The following is a 21,961-nucleotide window of genomic DNA, read 5'->3' as shown; positions in this document are numbered from 1 at the left end:
CTAGTTATCTACATAATCTCTTCCTGATGTGTTAGTAAACAGCTCTGATTGTTAAAACTTCAACATAAAGAAAGCACCAGTTGAATGCCTCATCTCTAATCTTCACCGCCTGACCTTCCCTCCTGCTGGGCTGTCATGGATTCTGTAGGCAGCAGCCATGGATTTCCTGCTCCTGCCCACTGAGCAAGTGGCAACCTTGGGGGGAAGGGTATCCAAAAATGGATCAATAGGGTAGGATTTTTAAAGAAATCCTCCTCCGTGTCATGATTGTGATCTCAATCAAGGCCACACACAGCTACATTTAAAGTTGTCCTTTGACAAAAAAAACAAACAAACAGATCACGATGTCTAGTCTAGTGCATAGTGAACTGAGACGTGAAGGCAGGGGAGGGAGGCAGAATTGTCTTTTATCTACAGAGAAATTTCTCAACCAGCTTTTGGAACCCTTGTTTTTAAAATTATCTTATTTCTACCTGAGCTGAAATAGACTTGGCTACAGATGCAATTTTTGTGCTGTTGAAACCACTAGCAATACCGATCCCTGATGGTCACAGATCCCAGAAACAAAAGATCTTCAGACTCACCAGCGACCAGAGCGTCCTTGGGCCAGTGGCTGAACCAGTCTGTAGTACAGCCAGAAATAAGGGCAGGGAACTTCAGGGCTCGGTTTCGGAATTTCTCCCCCACGGGTGAAAAGCAGAGAACAACATGAAGGTTCTGACGAACTCTGCTCATGAAGTAGCCAGACAAATTCTCATGGGTCGGAGGCCGACGGGGGTGCTCCTTCTTCATAACAGGAATGAGGTCACCTGTGATTTCATCAATTTCGTCACGAGCAAATAAATTGGAAACCTGAGGGGGACATAACAGATTTCAAAAACAAGCCCTGTTTTGAGTAAATTGGCTTAGAGATTATGGATCTATTGGCGTGATCATCTGATTTTTCACTGACTAGTTACCTGATTAGGCCATCTTTAATTTTCTTTTTTGTTCCCTATTAATTAACATCAAAATTACCTTAAATAAATAGCTCACTTCTTACAGCCATACCAAATTAAAATTCATGCTATCTTCCCCACCCACCACAACTGAACACTTCGCTCCAATCTGTCATCGAGGACATCAGGAAAAAGCACTGAACCAAAAGCAAGAAGAAGTGGTGGAGATTTCTTACTTCTCCTGATGAAAGGACATTGTTCATGTACTCCAAGAAAGCCTCATCTTTTATTTCATTGTCTGTAAAAATGAAGCTGATCCCTTTCCCCTGCTGCCCAGCAGTCCTATACAGGAGTTTCAGGTCTTCTATCAGGTTGGATGTGTTATAAGATCTGAAGAAAGAACAAAGCCCGATTTGGTCATGGGTTCCAGATCCTGACAGGTGCAAGGAGAAAAACTTTTATTTCATGCCAACATATCCTTTTATTGTTGCCTGATCTTGGGCCTATTGCTTTGAAACTACCTGCATATGACAGAACAGACCAAATTGTCGTGGTTCGGTCCTTGGTGGCTTGGGAACCGGACCGAACCCCGCCATCAGAGGCGCCCGCGATCACGGAGGTAGGGCATGGTGATCATAGGCAAGCCGGCAGCTGGGCGCCCCACCCGATCGTTGAGGTGGCAATGGCCGCTAAAGAACCTCAATGTCCCCCTCCACCTTTTGACAAGGGCCCGGAGATGGCCCTTTGTTCCAGGAAAATGGGCCATCAGGAACCCCGGAAAACCTCGCATATATGCATGAGTCATGATTGTATCAGCATGTTCCCTCCGCAAGTACTGGGTGGGGCAATACAGCCTAAGGAGGTGGGTTTTGTATAAAAGGGAGCTTCCACCTGGAGTTCGGTGGAAGCTCTTACTCCATACCAGCGGACTCCACGTTGCTGAAATAAAGCTTGTTCCTGTTGTATCGTTCACCAGGCCTGGCGTGACGTTTTCTTCAAAGGGGCACCCTGTTTTTTCAGTTAGCAAGCGGGTCCCCGACATCGTAAGAGCTTCCCACCGAACTCCAGGGTCGGCATCGCATCCGAGCGCTTATCGGGACGGATCCAGAGATGGCGTTTTCAAGCAACGGTGCGGTCTCGACCCCCACGAACCCCGGGAACATGAGTTTAATGTCCCCGGGAGATTTCCTCCGAAAATCGGGGGGCCAGGAGCAGCTGTCCGGGACCCCGAGACCCTCGGCAGCGGCGGCCAAGGGAAGGCGCCGGGCCATGGGGTTCCCAAGCACGGCGGGGAGCGCGCCGAGGTCTGGGGGGTTGGCCCCAACCTGGGACACCCAGCTGAGGCAGGCGCTTCGCCCGGTAGGACCTGAGGAATCCCTAGAGGACCTGCGGCGGGCCATGGCGGACTTGGCCAGGCGCTTGCAGGCAGCTGAAGCCCGTGAGCAAGCTCGGGCCGGGCCCGGAGGGACTGGTAATACAACGGCGGAGGGGATCGCGTCGAGTGAGGACGTCTCCAGCGACGAGGACGAGCCCGGCACTGGTGAGCGGGCCCCGGACCCCGACCCGGAGCAGTTTTCAGTCCCGAGTAGGCGAGACGGCCAGCGGAGAGGCGAGACAGCAGAGGATCTCGGGGGAGCGGGGGAGCCGACGGGGCGGCGAGAGCCGGACCAACGCAGGAGCGACGTGCAAGGCAGGGAGCGGCACGGCGTCGTTGGGCAAGTTGGTAGCCGGTGGAGCGGAGCAGGACGAGACGGCGGACGCCGAGAATCCCGGATCCGGAGGGGGTCGGACTACTCTCCAAAACGTTCCCCCCCAGAGCTTAAGGCGCGTTTCGACGGGACGCCGGACGACCTCCCGCAGTTCCTCCTCCACGCGCTGACGCATGCCCGGAGGTATGGAGACCGGTATGAGGACTCCGAGGACTTGGTCTGGGGGGTGGCCTCGTGTCTCCAGGGCAAGGCGGGTCAGTGGTACCTAGGGTTGGCCGAGCGCGGCGACCCGGCAACTCGGGACCTGCAGGACTTCGTGGTCGCGCTCCGCCGAAGATTCCAGGACCCCCAGGCTGAGGACAAGGCAAAGAGTCGGATCAAGGGACTTCGACAGGGTACTAGGGGGGTTATGGACTATATAGACATTTTCCGGAGGGAAGCAGGCAAGGTGTTCTCCTGGAACGAGGAGACCCAAATCGAGTACTTCCGGGAGGGCCTTAACCCGAAGCTCAGGGAATGGGCCGTGATCAAGGGGACGGAAGAAGATCTGTCTACACTGGAGGGGTGGTGTTTTGTGGTCGCCAAGCTGGAAGCCAGCCTGGGTTGGGCCGCCGCACCCCCCCGGGAGGCCAAAGGCGGGTCAGCCGAGGCGCCGAGACCGGGCCCCGACAACTCTCGCCCCAAACGACCCCCGAACCCCGAGCGGGAAAGGAGACGCCGGGAAGGTCTGTGCCTGAAATGCGGGGGGTCAGGACATTTCGCAGCAGCGTGCCAACGGCAAGGGGGGGAGGACCGCGGGCTCTCCCAGGGGGGAGGTGCGACACGCCCCCAGCAGGCACGCCGGGCGGAGGACCTCCGCAACGAACCGGGAAGCGCCCAGGCGACGGGAAACGGCCAGGACCTGCTGTAGACGGCGCCGGGCAGCAGGTCCCGCGGTGCGAGGGAAAACCCCTACAGCATGAGGCGCGACCTCCGAACGTGGTAATTTTAGAGCTCCGGAACCCGGAGAACGGACTAAGTTGGGTGGGGGAGGCTCTTTTGGACTCTGGATGCGACCACAGCATGGTCCACCCCCAGATAGCCCGGGCTTTGGGGCTACCGAAGCGCATTCGGAAGGTTCCCCTGGTTTTCGTCCAGATGGACGGCAGCCCGATTCAGGGGGGACCTTTCGGGGAGGAGGTGGGTCCTATCGCCATCCACATAGGGGACCACCAAGAGCTGCGGTGGCTGATCCAGGTCCCCGTAGCGGGATATCGGGCGGTGTTGGGCCTGGATTGGCTGAAGGAACACAACCCCGTGGTGGACTGGCGGGCGGGGACCCTGAAGTTCGACTTGACGGTGGGTGCACGGCATCGGGTCCCCCACGAGAATTCCAGCCACAAGAGGACGGCGGCGCGTCCCAGGGGAGCGGCGGCGGCGCAGCAGGAGATACCAGAGCCCGAGGTCCCGCCAGAGTACCGAGACCTCGCAGCCGTTTTCAGCGAGCGGGAAGCGGACGAGCTACCCCCACACCGCCGCACGGACTGCGCTATCAACATCCCAGAGGGGGCGGTACTACCCAAAGGGCGCATCTACAAGATGAGTGAGGGTGAGCTCAAGGACCTCCGGGAGTTTTTGGGTAAAAATCTGGCCCGAGGTTTCATCCGGCCCGCTTCCAGTCCCATGGGAGCTCCAGTCTTGTTCGTCCGGAAAAAGGATGGGTCCCGACGGCTGTGCCAGGACTACCGGGGCCTCAACGCCATCGCAGCGGGGAACGCTTACCCCCTCCCGCTGATCCCGGATTTGCTGGCCCGGCTGGGCAAAGGGACTCTGTTCACTAAGCTGGACCTAAGGGAGGCGTACTACCGGGTACGCATCCGGGAGGGGGATGAGTGGAAAACAGCGTTTAACTGTCAATTGGGACAATTCGAATTCAAAGTGATGCCGTTCGGTTTAAGCGGGGCACCTGGGGTTTTCATGAGTCTAATTAATGAGGTGTTGCAGGACCTTCTGTTTCAGGGGGTGGTTGTTTATTTGGATGACGTCCTGATCTACAGCCAAGATCCCCAAGAGCACGTGACCCTGGTGAGGGAGGTGTTAAAGCGCCTGCTGGCAAACCACCTATACGTGAAGCTGGCTAAGTGCGAATTCCACCGTCCCTCCCTGGACTATTTGGGCTACCGCATCTCAGCCCAGGGCATAGCTATGGACCCCGAGAAGGTGCAGTCGGTGCTGGCCTGGGAAAGGCCCCGCACCCGGAAACAGCTACAAAGCTTCCTGGGGTTTGCTAACTTTTTTAGAGGCTTCATCCCCAGATACTCCTCCGTAGTGGCTCCCCTCACGGACTTGCTAGGTACCAAGGGGAGAGGTCCTCGCGCCACGCGGCCCAGCGCAGCGCTCGGCTGGAATGAGAAATCGGAGGCAGCGTTCCTGGCCCTCAAGCAAGCTTTCGCGTCTGAGCCCACGCTACTGCACGTCGACCCAACCCAGCCGATGGTGGTACAAGTCGACGCCAGCGACGCAGCAGCCGGGGCGGTTCTCCTGCAGCGAGACAAGGCGGGACAGCTGAGGCCGGCGGCCTACCTCTCACGAAAATTCGCCGAAACGGAGCGGAACTGGTCTACCTGGGAGAAGGAGGCGTTTGCGATTAAGTTCGCCCTCACCGAATGGCGGCATTGGCTGGAGGAAACAAAGGAGCCGTTCGAGGTCTGGACAGATCACAAGAATCTGGAGGCGCTCCGGCAACCGCGATCCCTGAACGCCAAGCAGATGAGGTGGGCGGAGTTCTTTTCGCGGTACAATTTCAAGCTTGGTCACATCCCCGGCAAAGAGAATTTCCTCGCGGACGCCCTCTCCCGTCTGCCGCATTATGGGGAGGGGTACGCTCCCTGCACCAGGTCCGTGTTTGGTGAGGAGCAGCTGGGACGGGGGGTCGTCACTAGGCGTCGGGCCAGGGAGGAATGGGAGCCCGACCCGGCGACCGCCCCGCTCCGAGACCGCCTAGTGGCAGCCTACGGGACAGACGAGGAGCTGGCTGAGCTCCGGGACTCTTTGATTTTGGACTCCGGTCTCTGGCGGAGGGGGGAGGCTGTCTACGTCCCGGAAGGGCTACGACGGGAAGCCCTCAGCCTCTGCCACGATGCTAAGACCGCCGGGCACTTCGGTTTCGTAAAATCCTGGAAGTTGGCCCGGCGGCGGTTTTGGTGGCCCAGTCTGCGGCGGGACACAAAAGCTTACGTCAGTGGTTGTCCTGTCTGCCTGACCTGCAAGCCGGGGGTTGGCAAGCCGAAAGGTCTGCTGCACCCGCTCGAGGTCCCGACCTGGCCGTGGTCAGTGATCTCCATGGACTTTATAACAGACTTGCCTCCCAGCAAGGGGAAAACGGTGATCTGGGTGGTGGTAGATCTATTTTCCAAACAGGCCCATTTCATTCCTTGCGCCAGTGTCCCCAGTGCTTCACAGTTGGCTCGGATGTTCCTGGATCACGTGTTCCGACTGCACGGGCTGCCGGACAAGGTGATTTCCGATCGGGGCTCACAATTCGTGTCCCGGTTTTGGCAAGCTTTCCTGCGCCTGTTAGACATCGAGCAAGGGCTGAGCTCCGCTTACCACCCCCAGACGGACGGGCAGACCGAGCGGGTTAATCAAGTACTGGAGCAGTACTTGCGGTGTTTCGGTTCCTATCATCAAGACACCTGGGTGCCCCTGCTCCCCCTGGCCGAGTTCGCGTACAACAACGCAGACCACAGCAGCACGGAGATGTCGCCTTTTGCCGTCGTCTACGGGACAGACCTGAGACACTTCCCGGAGCTTGGAGAGGTCCCCGCCCGGGAATCGGCCGACCTTCGCGAGTGGGGGAAGCGTGCCGGGAGCTGCTGGAAGTCGCTGCAGGAGCAGCTCCACAAAGTCAAGGCAGCGCAGAAAGAGGACGCCGACCGGAAGAGACGACCAGCTGAAGAGATCCGACCGGGGGATCGAGTTTACCTTTCCACCCGGAACCTACGGTTGAATTTGCCCAGCAAGAAGCTAGGCCCTCGGTTTTTGGGGCCTTTCGAGGTCTTGGCCCCGATCAACGAAGTTTCGGTCAAGCTCAAGCTCCCCAAGAACCTCCGGCACATCCATCCCGTCTTTCACGTGAGCCTTCTAAAAAAAACTCCGGACGGTGACGTTTGGCACCCCGTGTTTTCCCCGCCAGCGCCCGAGGTCCTGCCGGGGGGGGAGCACCACGAGGTGGCGGATATCCTGGACTCTAGACTCCACAGGGGGAAGTTGCAGTACCTCGTGGAATGGAAGGACTTCGCTTTGGGGGACCGGGAATGGGTCTGGGCAGCGGACGTCCTTGCGCCCCGACTCACTGAACGTTTCCACAAGCGGTATCCTGGCCGTCCCGGGGGGTTGGAGAATGGACCTTTGGGGGGGCAGAATGTCGTGGTTCGGTCCTTGGTGGCTTGGGAACCGGACCGAACCCCGCCATCAGAGGCGCCCGCGATCACGGAGGTAGGGCATGGTGATCATAGGCAAGCCGGCAGCTGGGCGCCCCACCCGATCGTTGAGGTGGCAATGGCCGCTAAAGAACCTCAATGTCCCCCTCCACCTTTTGACAAGGGCCCGGAGATGGCCCTTTGTTCCAGGAAAATGGGCCATCAGGAACCCCGGAAAACCTCGCATATATGCATGAGTCATGATTGTATCAGCATGTTCCCTCCGCAAGTACTGGGTGGGGCAATACAGCCTAAGGAGGTGGGTTTTGTATAAAAGGGAGCTTCCACCTGGAGTTCGGTGGAAGCTCTTACTCCATACCAGCGGACTCCACGTTGCTGAAATAAAGCTTGTTCCTGTTGTATCGTTCACCAGGCCTGGCGTGACGTTTTCTTCAAAGGGGCACCCTGTTTTTTCAGTTAGCAAGCGGGTCCCCGACACAAATGCATTTCAACCCACAGGGGTCTTCCTCAGTGGTCAATATATTGTGTGAAATGCTCTCTTGACAGAATCTAAAGGCTTGCTGGGTAGCAAAGAAAAATCTGTTTGGTGTAGCTCCAACTATAATGTTTATAAAGTATCTGGTTTGGAGCCCCCCTTCTAAAATATGTATTATCTGAGGCCACCACTCTCCGCTTTTTCCTAACTCTGCATCAAGAATGCATTTCCACAAGTGCCAGAAAAAACTTTGGCTGCTTGAGTCCAAACTCAAAACAATGATGGGGTTCCACAGGGAGCGGTGCTCTCCTCTACACTGACATCTTTATGCACCCTCTGGCCCAGTTGGTTCGCAGTTATGGGCTGGGGTGTCACCAATACATGGATGACACCCAGCTCTATCCCCTGATGGACGGCCGCCTGGACTCCCCCCCAGATGCATTTGTCAGATGTTTGGAAGCCACAGCTGGATGGTTGGAGCAGAGTCGCCTGAAACTCAACCCCTCCAAGATGGAGGTCCTGTGGCTGGGCAGGAAGGCGACAGATCAGGAAGCATGGATACCCGCACTGGCTAAGGTGCAACTCAAGTGGCCAGCTAGCACAAGATGTTACGTGGAAAGAACACAGTAATCTTTTCCCCCTGCCGTGTGTTTTACTATTGAATATCACTAGATGATATACCAATATTGCATCAGATATTTATTCACAAAATGATAGGACATAATCTGGAAACAAAAGACCAGAATACATTTTCCCTCACATAAAAATTCAACACAAACAACATTCACAATATGCAGCCCCACCGGCTTAAGAAACGGCCCATCCCACGGCCTACCTGGTCAATGTGATCTGGAAAGTGTCATAGCCAGCTATGAAGGATGCCAGTTTTGTCAAGCTCTGCTTCCCAGAACCACCAACGCCAACAAGCAAAGCATTTCCGCAAGGGGTGCGGATTACACGAGAGATCTGCAGAACAGAAGGGAAGTCTACTTTTAAACTACAGGATTTTTTGTAAAAGAAAGTCTGTTGTACTGAATTCGTTGATCTCGACAAAATCATGGTGGAGGCTTTGACTCCTGCTGTGCCAGATGAACTTCTGTCACAACAGTATTCTTGTGGCTCCTCATTATAGAACCTTTAAGACTAAATAGCAGCTGGCAACTCAGTTGCAGAAGAGCAACAGTGCCAAGAGAAGCAGAAAGAGAGGAGCAGATGCCACCGTCTTCATGACAGAAAGAGTCCCCTGTGAATCTCCTGGAGCCCTGTTATTTTTCCAGTTCAGCTCAAGGCTATTCCTCAAGGAGTTCTCCTCTGAGATGGGGAACAGACAGAGTGGACGCGTGCACAAAGACGGCTGTGCTACATTGGCGTGTGTGTGTGGCCCCCCTTTAGAACCTCACAGCCCATTCAGGAACGTCCAGAGTCATCAGTAGACTGTTACATTAGCCGGAAAGCACAACTACCCGTTTGATCAACTAATGCCTCTATAGACATGCCTGTTGCCATTTGTACAATTGTGGCCACCCTTCTCCATAACAAGTAATTTCCATGAGTGCAAGTGGAGGTAATTTTTACTGCTTTCACCCCAGGAATAGCTTAGAGAAGAGATTCAAGTCTTCCACAAGAAAGAATAATTGGCGAAAATCAGCTCCCACTTTGCATCTGCAAAAATTCTAGGAGAGATCCAAGCCATAATATCTGGGTGCTTTCTGCATGCACAGCTTAATTTCAATTACCCCTGAACTGAATATGGTCTGCCTCTAATTCATATCCTGTTTGCATCTTGTTCCTGCTCTCTTCACACATCTTCTTTCTCAGTTTCTTTTCCAAATCACACAGTATAACTCTGCATGCTAATGAGAAAACCACATTGCCAAGTTCTTTCTTTCTCGGCTTGTGCTGCTGGTTGGTTTCTGCTCATTGGTCGGTTTCAGGCAGGGGGTGTTTTTTGAAACCATAAAGAAAGATTCTTAAAGCTTCTTTCAGTTCCAGGCTCTATTATAATGGAAGGCTTTCCTGACTTCATCTTGTCTACAGTCCTGTACTGAATAAGCATTTACAATATTTTGTTTCATAAGCCTCCCCTTAGGAGTTATGAGAATCAAGGTTCAATGTTAGTGTCAGAAATACAGAAAAGCCTTTCTTGTCTATAGCCACTTCCCCCTTTATCCTCCAACATGTGCACTACACTGCAGGAAGGGATTAAGAAACGCTCCGCAGGGCTTCCCCTGGTGAGGGGAAAGCATTACTTCAGCATTTAAAAAAGCACAGGAGTCCAATTGTACCACATTCCAGTAATTTAAAAAAAATGATAAGATGGGACAGGAAGGGAAGAAGGGCAGAAGGGCAGAAGCAGGGAAGTGTTTCTCAACACCCCCTCCCCTGCTGTGCAGTGAACATGTCGGGAGGATGAAGGGGGAGCAACCCCTGCCAGAAACTGACCAATAAGCAGTGAATGCCGCACAATGTTGGTGGGGGAGAAAATCCAATGGCATTGTTATTGCATCTACTCTCAGAAGAATATGTGACGGAAACACATTTCTCAAAAACAAAACAGGGGAAATGCACTCTTGGATTCCCTGGGGAGAAAGTGGGATGATACGGAGCCTGGATGTCACAAAAACAGTGCAGATGAAAAATATGGCAAAGCGTATGTCAGTGGAAAGTGGTGTTAGACACACTGAATCTATTTTAAACTGAGTGGACTGCTAAACCACAGTTAAACTCAGTGCATAATCAGCTCTGGTTTGCTTACCATGATGTCATGGTTCATTCAAATTGACATGAGATGCCAGCCCACCTACGGATGGCTGTGTGCAAACGACACAATCTTTTTAACTAAACAGTCAACTAGATAGATATATGCCCACTATTACATCTTGTTGTAGTGGCTTCTAATCTGGCAAGTGGGTTTGATTTTCCACTCTTTCATATGCAGCAAGTTGGGTGACCTTGAGTTAGTCACAGTCCTGATAGAGCTGTTCTCACAGAGCAGTCCTCTCAGTTCTCTCAGCCAATGTGTATCTCTTGGGGGAGAGGAAGAGAAGGTAATTGTAAGCCACTAAGAGAATTCTACCCTGGAGAAGAGCCTAATGCTGGGAACGATCGAGGGCAAAAGAAGAAGGGGACGACAGAGAATGAGGTGGCTGGATGGAGTCACTGAAGAAGTCGGTGCGAGCTTAAATGGACTCCAGGGAATGGTAGAGGACAGGAAGGCCTGGAGGATCATTGTCCATGGGGTCATGATGGGTCGGACACGACTTCACAACTAACAATAACAAAGAGAATTCTTTGGGCAGTGAAAAGCATGGTATAAAAACCAACTCTTCTTCTTCCATATTTTCTAGAAGTTAGTTCAATGACCACTTTTGCAATTTTGCAATACCCTGAATCAGCAAGCAGCAGACCATTCTTAGCAATATGAATTTGCCAACTTCATTCTTTTAAAGGACACAAGAGGAACAAGCCTCCCCCTTCCCCCGGTGTCTCTGTTTCCATAATGTCCTGGGAAGAACAATCAGAAACAACCAGTGCACTAGTCTAGATATAGCAACCCTGGTCACAACAACATCCAGGAGAATCTAGCAGTTTACTATTTCGATACCAGCTTGAGAAAGACTACCAACGTAGTCTAGTTCACTGGACCTATTCAGAATGATAACATTTAAAGAGCCCAGGTTATCCACCAATACCTTTACTAAATGAACCATAGCATCTTCAAAAAACACCAAGTCCATGCCCACTCCACGGATACTTTCATTGTATATTTGTAAGAACATATTCAGTCGTTCCTTTAGTTGCTCAAAAGATTTAACTGGTTCATATACTTTTGGCATGTCAACCTCCACATCATCCGGCTCCTCTCCTGTGGTGAGAACAGCAAAGTATTAGGATTTCAGGTTTACAAATTGCTCATGTTCATCTTCTAACTGCAAGACCTTCTCTGTGTGATGAACTAAGAAAGCCAGTGAAATTATACTGCATTGCAGGTGTTCCGGTTGTGGTTCAGTGCCCAGGCATACACCCCCCCCCCCCCGTAAGACTGGCATGAAGGAATGCGAGAGACAACGGAAGCAGCAACAGCAACTGTGCTGTCTCAGGGTCAGAGGCAGTGATTCACGTGGATGCCGCCTTCCACGGGCAGGCAGGACTGCCCTCTGGCCACTGCGGATTTATTAGAAGGGTTTTTTAGAACTTAAGCTGTGCATCTGTCTTAAAAGATAGCTCAGCATTGTTTGCTTGAGTGGGCTTAGCCACAAAACTTGATATAGGAAGCTGAAGAAAAAAACAACCCTGAGACAAGAAGACATGGTCAAAAAACATTATGTTTAGAACCTCCTTAGAAAAACCACAAAGAACACGTGACAGAGAGTTCAGATGTTTATTTATTATCTTCTTCCGATCTGTGCAGATAAAAAGCTTTCGTTCTTCCTGAAGCCTGTTTGTGTCATTTATTTGGCCCAACACCATCCCACTGTGAGAGTGGAAAGGCAGAGGACTAGGCTCTCTTAGGATCCACCGGCACCTTGGATGATTTGATTTTTCATGGCAGAGCAGCAGTACTCTCAAGGCACAGAGATCTCAGTCACCCACCAATGTTAATTTGGGTAGAACGTGATCACTGCAATATGAAGAGGGAGGCTATCAGGAAGAAGGGATTCATCCTTTCCTTTCCCTGTCTTCATGACAAAATGTGTCCCCCACTCCAAAGGTATTTTTGCCACCACTGGGAAAACAAGAACTTTCCCCAACGAAAACTTTCTGGCCAAGGATACAAGGTGAGGGGAGAGCGTTACCTCCCCACTTCATCCTGTGCCAGCCTCAGTGGCTGCATGCTGTCAAAATCTCTGAGGGGAAAGCAGCACACAGGCCACGCAGCTCCTGCATGTCTCAAGAAGATCAAGGGACCAAAGAAGGGACACATAGTGGGCAAACTGGAAGAGGAAAGCAGAGGGGAAGGGGGAAGGGTGTAGATGACTTGCTGGGAAGGGGGAAAGATCAGCCAGGCCTTTACAACACAATCTTGGAAACAGGAGCACCTCTTCCTAAGACACTTTAAAAGGAAAAGAAAGATTATTTCAGAGGCTGTCAAGCCAAGCCACTGATTTACAGCTTCACAGTTTGGGTTTCTCCAGCTCCATTCTCTGTGAAAGAGACAGCCAATTCACAACCATATGAGCCAATGCTCACTTGTAGAGGGGGGAAAGGACATCAAGATGGCCTCGTTTACACCAGCAGCTCCTGAGAACACAGAGGTAATACTGAGCGAAGCCACCACAGATGAAAGTGAGATGACCCTTTGACCCAAAAGAGGGCATCTCTGCAGCCAAGTTCTGTTTCCATGTTGGCAAATATTTGGGGCTTGTTAACATTTTAGCTGATGTTATTTAGATCCCAGAGCCTCTTGTGGCGCAGGGTGGTAAGGCAGTCGACGTGCTGTCTGAAGCTCTGACCATGAGGCTGGGAGTTTGATCCCAGCAGCCAGCTCAAGGTTGACTCAGCCTTCCATCCTTCCGTGGTCGGTAAAATGAGGACCCAGCTTGCTGGGAGGTAAAATGGTAATGACTGGGGAAGGCACTGGCAAACCACCCCGTATTGAGTCTGCCATGAAAACGCTAGAAGGCGTCACCCCAAGGGTCAGACATGACTCTGTGCTTGCACCGGGGATACCTTTACCTTTACCTTATTTAGGTCTTATACCACCTAGTTGCCAACTCATGCTAAAAAATGCTACAGTCAACTGTGCACAGTGGTTCACTTCAGCTACAATGCAAGACCATGGTTTAATTAAACTATGGCTAGTGTTGTTGCCATTACTTTGGTTAATTGGGTGCTGTCCAACTAGGATCTGCAACCATGGGTTGATGTTGGTTTATTAGTCCTAGTTGTGCTTAGCTATGGTTTCGTATGATGTATGGATGTAGACATCAAGGCTTGTTTCAAAGCACTGCATCTCAACACCTGGTCATAGCAAAGGCCGTGGAACTAACATTTCTTGTGGCCAACTAGGATTCGAGTGGTCCTCTACAAGCCAAACTCTGGCTTTTCTAAATAACCATAGTCAAAATAAACCAATACTTGGCCATATGTCTGAACTGAACAAAGAAGTTCATCTCAAAAGCTGCCCCAAGCATTTAACACTATTTAAAACTGTTCGCAAAATTCACATGTTGTAAAATTATGTTCCTCATTTATTTCTCCAGCGTGGGGAAAGATCTACAGAAATGTCACTCTGGATACACATAAAGTGTTATTAAGAACTTTTTATTCATTACTACCAATATTTTTGCAGGCATTTGTTCCTAGATGGAGCCAGCTAGTCCATGGAAGTTACGATGGTGAATATCAGAGCCTTGTTGCAGCTCTGCCGGGCCATAAGGGCAGCCGCCAAGATGAGCTTCCTTCAGCCATGCATGCTGCTTGCCTCATTTATTCCTGGCTAAACGACAGTCATTCAAAAACAAAAAAAGAAAAGAAAAGCGCCCCCCCCCCAAAAAAAACCATCTTGTGCTGAGTCAGCCATGCAGAGGTGTGTCGGGTTCGGTGGAACTAAAACGTGCACAGCTGGCTGTGGAGCTCAAGCGCTTTAGAAGCCTCTGGCTGCCTCAGAGACCTGCAGCTTACCTTTCCACTGCTTTTTTCCCTTTAGACCTAATTGGAAATAAAATGCATTTCTTTTTAGGGAAAAGGGTATTCTTTTCCCAACAAGCATTTTATGGTGCTTCCATTTTATTCATCATACAGCAAATGAGAATAGCCAGGTAACATAAAACACTCCTGCCTCACAAGAAACACTTGCTCCTATTTGACTACAGTTCGGTCTGATAGAGAAACAAAAACCAATGACTCAGGAGGTGGATCTTCTGCCCTGCCCTGCCCACCCGCCCACCCCCACTTTCTTGAAAAAGAAAACCTAACACAGGCCTCACAAGGCCAAGAGGGCCAGCCTGGGGTCGGAGTTGGGAGGCCACCAAGGGGGTCCAGGTTCACCATTAGGGGTTATCATCAGTTGTGAGATCAGGACCCTCGCTCCTAATGAAAACTCCTTGACCATAGCTGGATGGGGAATGGGGGGAGCTAGAACATGGTTTTGCCATCTTTTAATGTGATATTTCTTGGATGCTTTAAGATGCTTAGGGCTAATCCTGCGTAGAGCAGGGGGTTGGACTAGATGGCCTGTATGGCCCCTTCCAACTCTATGATTCTATGATTCTATGATTCTATGATTCTATGATTCTATGACCCCCTTCAAGGATCGCTGCCTTGTTGTGGCAAGGGGGCTTGCGTAGTTCAGTGAAGCTATGAGCTATGCCGTGCAGGGCCACCCAAGACGGACAGGTCATAGCTGAGAGCTCTGACAAAAGGTGATCCACTGGAGAAGGCAATGGCAAACCACTCCAGTATCTTTGCCATGAAAACTCTATGGACAGTTCCAATAGGCATAACGATATGACGCTGGAAGATGAGCCCCTCAGGTCGGAAGGTGTCCAATATGCTACTGGGGATGAGCAGACGGCTAGTACGAGTAGCGCCAGAATGAATGAAGCGGCTGGGCCAAAGCCGAAAGGACGCTCAGTTGTGGAAGTAACTGGTGGCGAAAAGACAGTCCGATGCTGTAAAGATTTTTATTCCATAGGAACCTGGAACGTCAGATCCATGAATCAAGGCAAGCTGGACGTGGTTAAACAAGAAATGAGAAGACTGAACATCGACATTTTAGGAATCAGTGAACTAAAATGGACAGGAATGGGTGAATTTAATTCAGATGACCATCAGGTATACTACTGTGGACAAGAATCTCGCAGAAGAAATGGAGTAGCATTCATAATCAATAAGAGAGTAGGAAAAGCAGTCTTGGGATACAATCCCCAAAATGACAGAATGATCTCAGTTCGAATCCAAGGCAAACCATTCAACATCACAGTGATCCAGGTCTATGCCCCAACCACTGCTGCTGAAGAGGATGAAGTTGATCAGTTCTATGAAGCCCTACAACACCTTCTAGAAGCAACGCCCAAAAATGATGTGCTTATCATCATGGGGGATTGGAATGCTAAAGTAGGAAGCCAAAAGATAACCGGGATAACAGGCAAGTTTGGCCTTGGAGTACAAAATGAAGCAGGGCACAGGCTGGTAGAATTTTGTCAAGAGAATACAATGGTCATAGCAAACACTCTTTTCCAGCAACCCAAGAGACGACTCTACACATGGACATCACCAGACGGTCAACACAGAAATCAGATTGACTATGTGCTCTGCAGCCAAAGATGGAAAAGTTCTATCCAGTCAATAAAAACAAGACCAGGAGCTGATTGTGGTTCAGATCATGAGCTTCTTGTTGCAAAATTTAGGCTTAAATTGAAGAAAGTAGGGAAAAGCACTAGGCCACTCAGGTATGAACTAAATCATATCCCTGACGAATACACAGTAGAGGTGACAAATAGATTTAAGGAATTAGATCTGATAGACAGAGTGCCTGAAGAACTATGGACGGAGGTTCGCAACATTGTACAAGAGGTAGCAACTAAAACCATCCCAAAGAAAAAGAAATGCAAGAAATCAAAATGGCTGTCTGAGGAAGCTTTACAAATAGCTAAGGAGAGAAGGGAAGTGAAAGGCAAGGGAGAAAGAGAAAGATACACCCAATTGAATGCAGAATTCCAGAGAAAAGCTAGAAGAGATAAGAATGCCTTCTTAAATGAACAGTGCAAACAAATAGAAGAAAACAATAGAATGGGGAGGACCAGAGATCTTTTCAAGAAAATTGGAGATATGAAGAGAACGTTTCATGCAAAGATGGGTATGATAAGGGACCAAAATGGTAGGGACCTCACAGAAGCAGAAGAGATCAAACAAAGGTGGCAAAATTATACAGAAGAACTATACAAGAGCGAGCTTAACATCCCTGATGACCACAATGGGGTAGTTACTGACCTGGAGCCAGACATCCTGGAATGTGAAGTCAAATGGGCCTTAGGAAGTCTGAGCAACAATAAAGCTAGTGGTAGTGACAGCATTCCAGTTGAACTATTCAAAATCTTAAAGGACGATGCAGTAAAAGTGCTACACTCAATATGCCAGCAAATTTGGAAAACTCAACAATGGCCACAGGATTGGAAAAGGTCAGTTTACATTCCAATCCCAAAGAAGGGCAATGCCAAAGAATGTTCAAACTACCGCACCATCGCACTAATTTCTCATGCTAGCAAAGTTATGCTCAAAATCCTACAAGCTAGGATCCAGCAATATGTGGACCGAGAACTTCCAGAAGTACAGGCAGGATTTCGAAGAGGCAGAGGAACTAGAGATCAAATTGCCAACATACGCTGGATCATGGAGAAAGCTAGGGAGTACCAGAAGAACGTCTACTTCTGCTTCATTGACTATGCTAAAGCCTTTGATTGTGTGGAGCACAACAAATTGTGGCAAGTTCTTAAAGAGATGGGAATACCAGAGCATCTTATTTGTCTCTTGAGAAATTTATATGCAGGTCAAGAAGCAACAGTGAGAACTGAACATGGGATCACTGACTGGTTCAAAATTGAGAAAGGAGTTCGGCAAGGCTGTATACTGTCGCCTTGCCTATTTAACTTGTATGCAGAGCACATCATGAGAAATGCGGGATTAGAGGAGTCACAAATTGGGATCAAGATTGCAGGGAGAAATATCAACAACCTCAGATATGCAGATGATACCACTCTAATGGCAGAAAGTGAAGAGGAACTAAAGAGCCTGTTGATGCGGGTGAAGGAGGAGAGTGCCAAAGTTGGCTTGAAACTCAACATCAAGAAAACAAAGATCATGGCATCCGGCCCTCTCAATTCCTGGCAAATAGAAGGGGAAGAAATGGAGATAGTGACAGATTTTATTTTCCTGGGCTCCAAGATCACTGCAGATGGGGACTGCAGCAAAGAAATTAAAAGACGCTTGCTCCTGGGGAGGAAAGCTATGGCAAATCTAGACAGCATCCTAAAAAGCAGAGACATCACCCTGCCAACAAAAGTGCGTTTAGTCAAGGCTATGGTCTTCCCAGTTGCAATGTATGGCTGCGAAAGTTGGACCATAAGGAAGGCCGAGCGTCAAAGAATTGAGGCTTTTGAACTCTGGTGCTGGAGAAGACTCTTGCGAGTCCCTTGGACTGCAAGGCGAACAAACCAGTCAGTCCTAGAGGAGATCAGCCCTGACTGCTCTTTAGAAGGCCAGATCCTGAAGATGAAACTCAAATATTTTGGCCACCTCATGAGAAGGAAGGACTCCCTGGAGAAGAGCCTAATGCTGGGAGAGATCGAGGACAAAAGAAGAAGGGGACGACAGAGAATGAGGTGGATGGATGGAGTCACTGAAGCAGTAGGTGCAAACTTAAATGGACTCCGGGGAATGGTAGAGGACAGGAAGGCCTGGAGGATCATTGTCCATGGGGTCGCGATGGGTCGGACACGACTTCGCACATAACAAAAAAAAAAAATGATTCTATGATATGGGGATTTTTAGGGGCTGTATTGTTTTATTGCTTTACTGTGAACCACCATGAGTCTCTTTGAGAGCAGCAGTATACAAATCCAAAAATAAAAAAATAAACACCTAAAAGCCCTTGCCTTACCAGTATTTGGGGGTATTATTTAAGTTGGCAGTTCTCAACTTTTTAATTCTTGAGAAACTCCTGCAACATTCTTCAAGCTTTGAGAAATGCCAGATCTGATGTGATTGTGAGGAATATGGTTGGGCCCCTCCCCTTAGCAACTCCTCTCAGGCCCATCACTGGCCATCTGTGCAGGGGGGCAGGTCAACATGACCATAAGATCATATCACTCAATAAATGTTTAAGAAATTTAAAAACTATGTTTTAAATTAATTAACTCTCACCCATTCAGGAAAACCTGCCAGAGCCATCAAACAACCCCAGGATTTCACAAAACTCTTGTTGAGAAAGCCTGATTTAAGCTGAATAGAGATCAGAGAATCTAGATCGACTACTGATATAGCTGAGGCCAAATAAAGGGGGGATTTTATTTCGGTATATTCAGCTATACTGAAGATCAGAAAGGGCAACAGGAGCTGATAGATCTCCAACCTGCAAGAGAAGCCAACCCAGGATCAGCTGGGGCACAAACTGGTTAGAAGAAGCATAAATCTAGCTCAGCTGTCAGGGAAAGAAAATACTTTGGGCCCAACTTGACAGCATTTTCCACCCATACATGAGGAGACCTTTAAGAACCTTTCCTCACCTGTTCTTTCTACCCTCAAGCAGATTACACACACGGGGGTACTGGTGCTCTCACACAGGCAGAATGGCGGCCAACCCTACTCCCTTCTCCCCAAATGCAGCCTATTCCTGCCCACTCTGCATTACAAGAACTGCCGGCAACCAGATTCTCGGCCATTATGTGGAAACGTCCCCCATAATGGCCGGAGCGACAGCTGGCAAGTCCAGGTGCCAGGCCCCGGCCGCCACCCCGCTGCCTCCCTCACCAGTCCCCCTGAGGGCAGAGGAGGGCTCAGAGGGGCTCACCACTTGCCACCACCCACTCTTCCAGGCTGCCACCACTCTGCTGAGGGTGGGGGCAGCCTCGGAGGACAAGCAGCAGAGGTGGGTGGCAAGGCCCAGAGCCGAACCCCATACGCTGCTACCACTCGCCCTCCAAGGACACCCGTGCTCTCCTGAGGGTGCAGGCAGTCTTGGAGGACAGGCGGCGAACAGAGCTCGGCTCTGAGCCTGGCCAGCCAACAACACCCCTGCTGCTTGTTTCTGAGGCTGCCTGCACTCTCCTGCGGGTGGGGATGGTCTCAGAGGATAAGTGGCAGGACCGTGTGGTGAGGCCCAGAGCTAAGCCCTGTTCACTGCTACTGGTTGTCCTCCGAGGCAGCCCATGCTCTCCTGAGGGCACAGGCAGGCACAGAGGACAGGCAGCGCAGTGAACAAGGCTTGGCTTTGAGCCTTTCCAGCCACTGCTGCCACTCATTCTTCGAGGCTGCCTGTACTCTCCATCTACTGGTGCAGTCTCTGGGGTGGGACTACAGACGTCACGTCCATAGACTTCCGTTTGAGGGGCCGCGACAGTAGATATTTTCACATCAGAAATAATTATGTTTACTGTGTAGTTCTAGCCTCATATTAGACAAGGAAATGCTGGCAGGGGCTCATGGGAATTGTAGTCCATGGACATCTAGAGGACCACAGTTGCCCACCCCTGTCCTAGAGTCACAGGCCCATAGCTCTAGTGTTATGGTAAATCACCTTCCAGACCAAGTGGCCCAAACTGACCTTGGAAGGCCGATGGTCACTGCTATAAAGCTGCTTATTATGTTCTCCCTGCCAGGCTCCAAAACTGGAGGTGAGCAAGACTGGAATAAAAGTTGGGCAGGGCTTAGGGGCCTGTCCCCATGCACCTCTTCTGACATGTCATTGGAAATGACTTCCCTTACTTTATCCAAATTCTCAAGTAGGCCTTGAATCTGACAACTGCCGAACATGGAGACACCGAGCCCGAGCCCAGCCCAGCCCAGCCCACTTCAGACATGGTTTTCCAGGTGGGGCTGCAGAGCCAGCACAAAATCATTTGCCACCCCACGGAACACTGCGGGGACAGACACAGTTTGGGCCTGGGCTTGCGAGGAGGCGATGGGCATGGGCCACGCCTGCAGCCTCCCCCTCCACGCTGCTGTTGTCTGGGAGCACCGCGAGTGCCGGGGGCCGGGGAGTCTCTCGCAGCCTGTTCCCAGATCCCCCCCGGAACGACTGCTGCCTGCCCGCCGGCTCCTTGAGGCGATGCTTTGGGCAACGGTGTGTTGAGTTCTTCCTCCACGATTCCTCTGCAGCATCCCTAATCGCTGCTTTATTCTACTGCTGCTTCTGGACTAACAGCGAGTCCTTTTGCACCCCTCATAATGCCTGTTAATTCATTATTGCATCCGACCACAGAATTTCAGTTTGAGCGTTCTTTACCTGTTGCTTCAGGAGCATCTCTTAAGAAGTCAACAAAATAAGCATCCGCCTCAGGATCCACCACGGCCTTTTTATCCCCGCGAAATGCCCCTTCAATGAGTTTCACGAGAGCCCGATCAAACCACTCAACATCCTCAGGAGCTGTAAAGCGATCTGCAACCACCCGCTTGCATTCATGTTTCCAAAGTTTTATGAGCACCTACATAAACCAGAGAAAAAACCCTGAAGTTGACATTTCCTTTAGAAAATGTACATGCTGCCTCTCAGAAATCCGCGCACAAATGCAGCTCTCAAAGTAAAGCATGGCAACATTCATGAAAATAGTATTTAAAAGGTGCAAGTTCCTTCCCATTGCTTACAAGTATGCTAATCAGCCCAATGGCTATGTAAGCATTTGTGTGTGAACATATTTAGAGGTGCTCCATCTGGCAGGCTCAACAAGCTTTAAGATATTTTATTCACTCTAAAAACAACAGCAACAGACGGCAGGAACTTTTGACCCTTCAGTCACTTTTGACCCTTCAGTCAGAACTCCAGCGGCTGAAAAGGACCAAGCAACCTCAAGGAAAAAGGCACAATTCCCTCCTGAGATTACAAGGATAAAAAAGTGCTCTAAGGGAGACTGTTTTCCAATACACAAAACCTTGAGTTTCCTTTTTTGCTCCTAGAAATATGAATTTCAGGCTGGCTTTTTCTTCCACTTCGACCTGTTTTTGACCACACAAATGTTCTTGGTCCATGTTGATAAATACATGAAAGAGCAGGGTTCATACCATTTGCTCACCAATAGCCTGAGACAATTTCTACCCATTATTACTAATATCAAAGCTGGATTTAAAAATGGGGTCAAGAAGTGGGTTGGCCTCCTCCCATGCCCCAGATGGCAAGATGCCTTGGAGGGCAGCAGCCCTGCCAGGAGGAGGAGCTGTTCCCATGGCCCTGGGGAGCATGGCTGGCTGGCCTCTCCCACTCCGTAGTGGGCAGGAGACCTAAGAGCATGGTGACTTAGCCAGGCAAGCCAGGCTGCCAGGGCAGGTGCTGTGCCTGCAGTGCCGCAGAGCATAGTCAGCTGGCCTCCTCACAGAGCAGGAGGTCTGCTCCAGAGCATGGCTGTTGAGTGAGGGGAACAGTGCTGAGGCTGGTGCAGCATCCACTGCACCATGAAGCATGGCTAGCTAGCTTCCCCTGCTCCCTGGCAGGCAGGAGACCTGCTCCAGAGCACAGTGGCCCAGCCAAGGGATCTGGGCTGCTGAGGCTGGTGGAGCACCCACAGTGCCTCCAAGGGCACCTGGCCACCCATCCCCCCTGCTCTCCGGAGTAGTGAAACTTACCATGGGCATCTCAAAGATCAGCCAGCTCTTCTCCCGCCCTGAGGAGGGAGGAGGGGGGCAGGGAAGCTGCATGATTAGCCTTCAGTGGGGGGTGCCCTCTCCCTATTGGGTCAACTACTATGGGTCAATCGGGGCTAGTTTCAC

The 21,961-nt window shown here is 50.6% G+C and overlaps 1 protein-coding gene across 3 annotated transcripts in view; it reads right to left on the bottom strand.

The window, feature by feature from the left end:
• The window catches only part of DNAH5 (dynein axonemal heavy chain 5), a 323,270-nt gene that overhangs the window by 126,052 nt on the left and 175,257 nt on the right, over positions 1 to 21,961 (bottom strand). For all 3 annotated transcript variants that reach the window (XM_077353359.1, XM_077353360.1, XM_077353361.1), the window contains 5 exons: positions 20,487 to 20,685; positions 11,236 to 11,408; positions 8,379 to 8,509; positions 1,175 to 1,328; positions 585 to 852 (listed from right to left, as the gene is read on the bottom strand). In XM_077353359.1, coding sequence (XP_077209474.1) covers positions 585 to 852; positions 1,175 to 1,328; positions 8,379 to 8,509; positions 11,236 to 11,408; positions 20,487 to 20,685 — 925 coding nt within the window. The remainder of the gene's footprint in view (positions 1 to 584; positions 853 to 1,174; positions 1,329 to 8,378; positions 8,510 to 11,235; positions 11,409 to 20,486; positions 20,686 to 21,961) is intronic.

This window comes from Paroedura picta, chromosome 9 (assembly GCF_049243985.1).
Source record: "Paroedura picta isolate Pp20150507F chromosome 9, Ppicta_v3.0, whole genome shotgun sequence".
Lineage (NCBI taxonomy): Eukaryota > Metazoa > Chordata > Lepidosauria > Squamata > Gekkonidae > Paroedura > Paroedura picta.
Note: the sequence above shows the minus strand (reverse complement) of the source record. Positions and strands in the feature narration are given on the sequence as shown.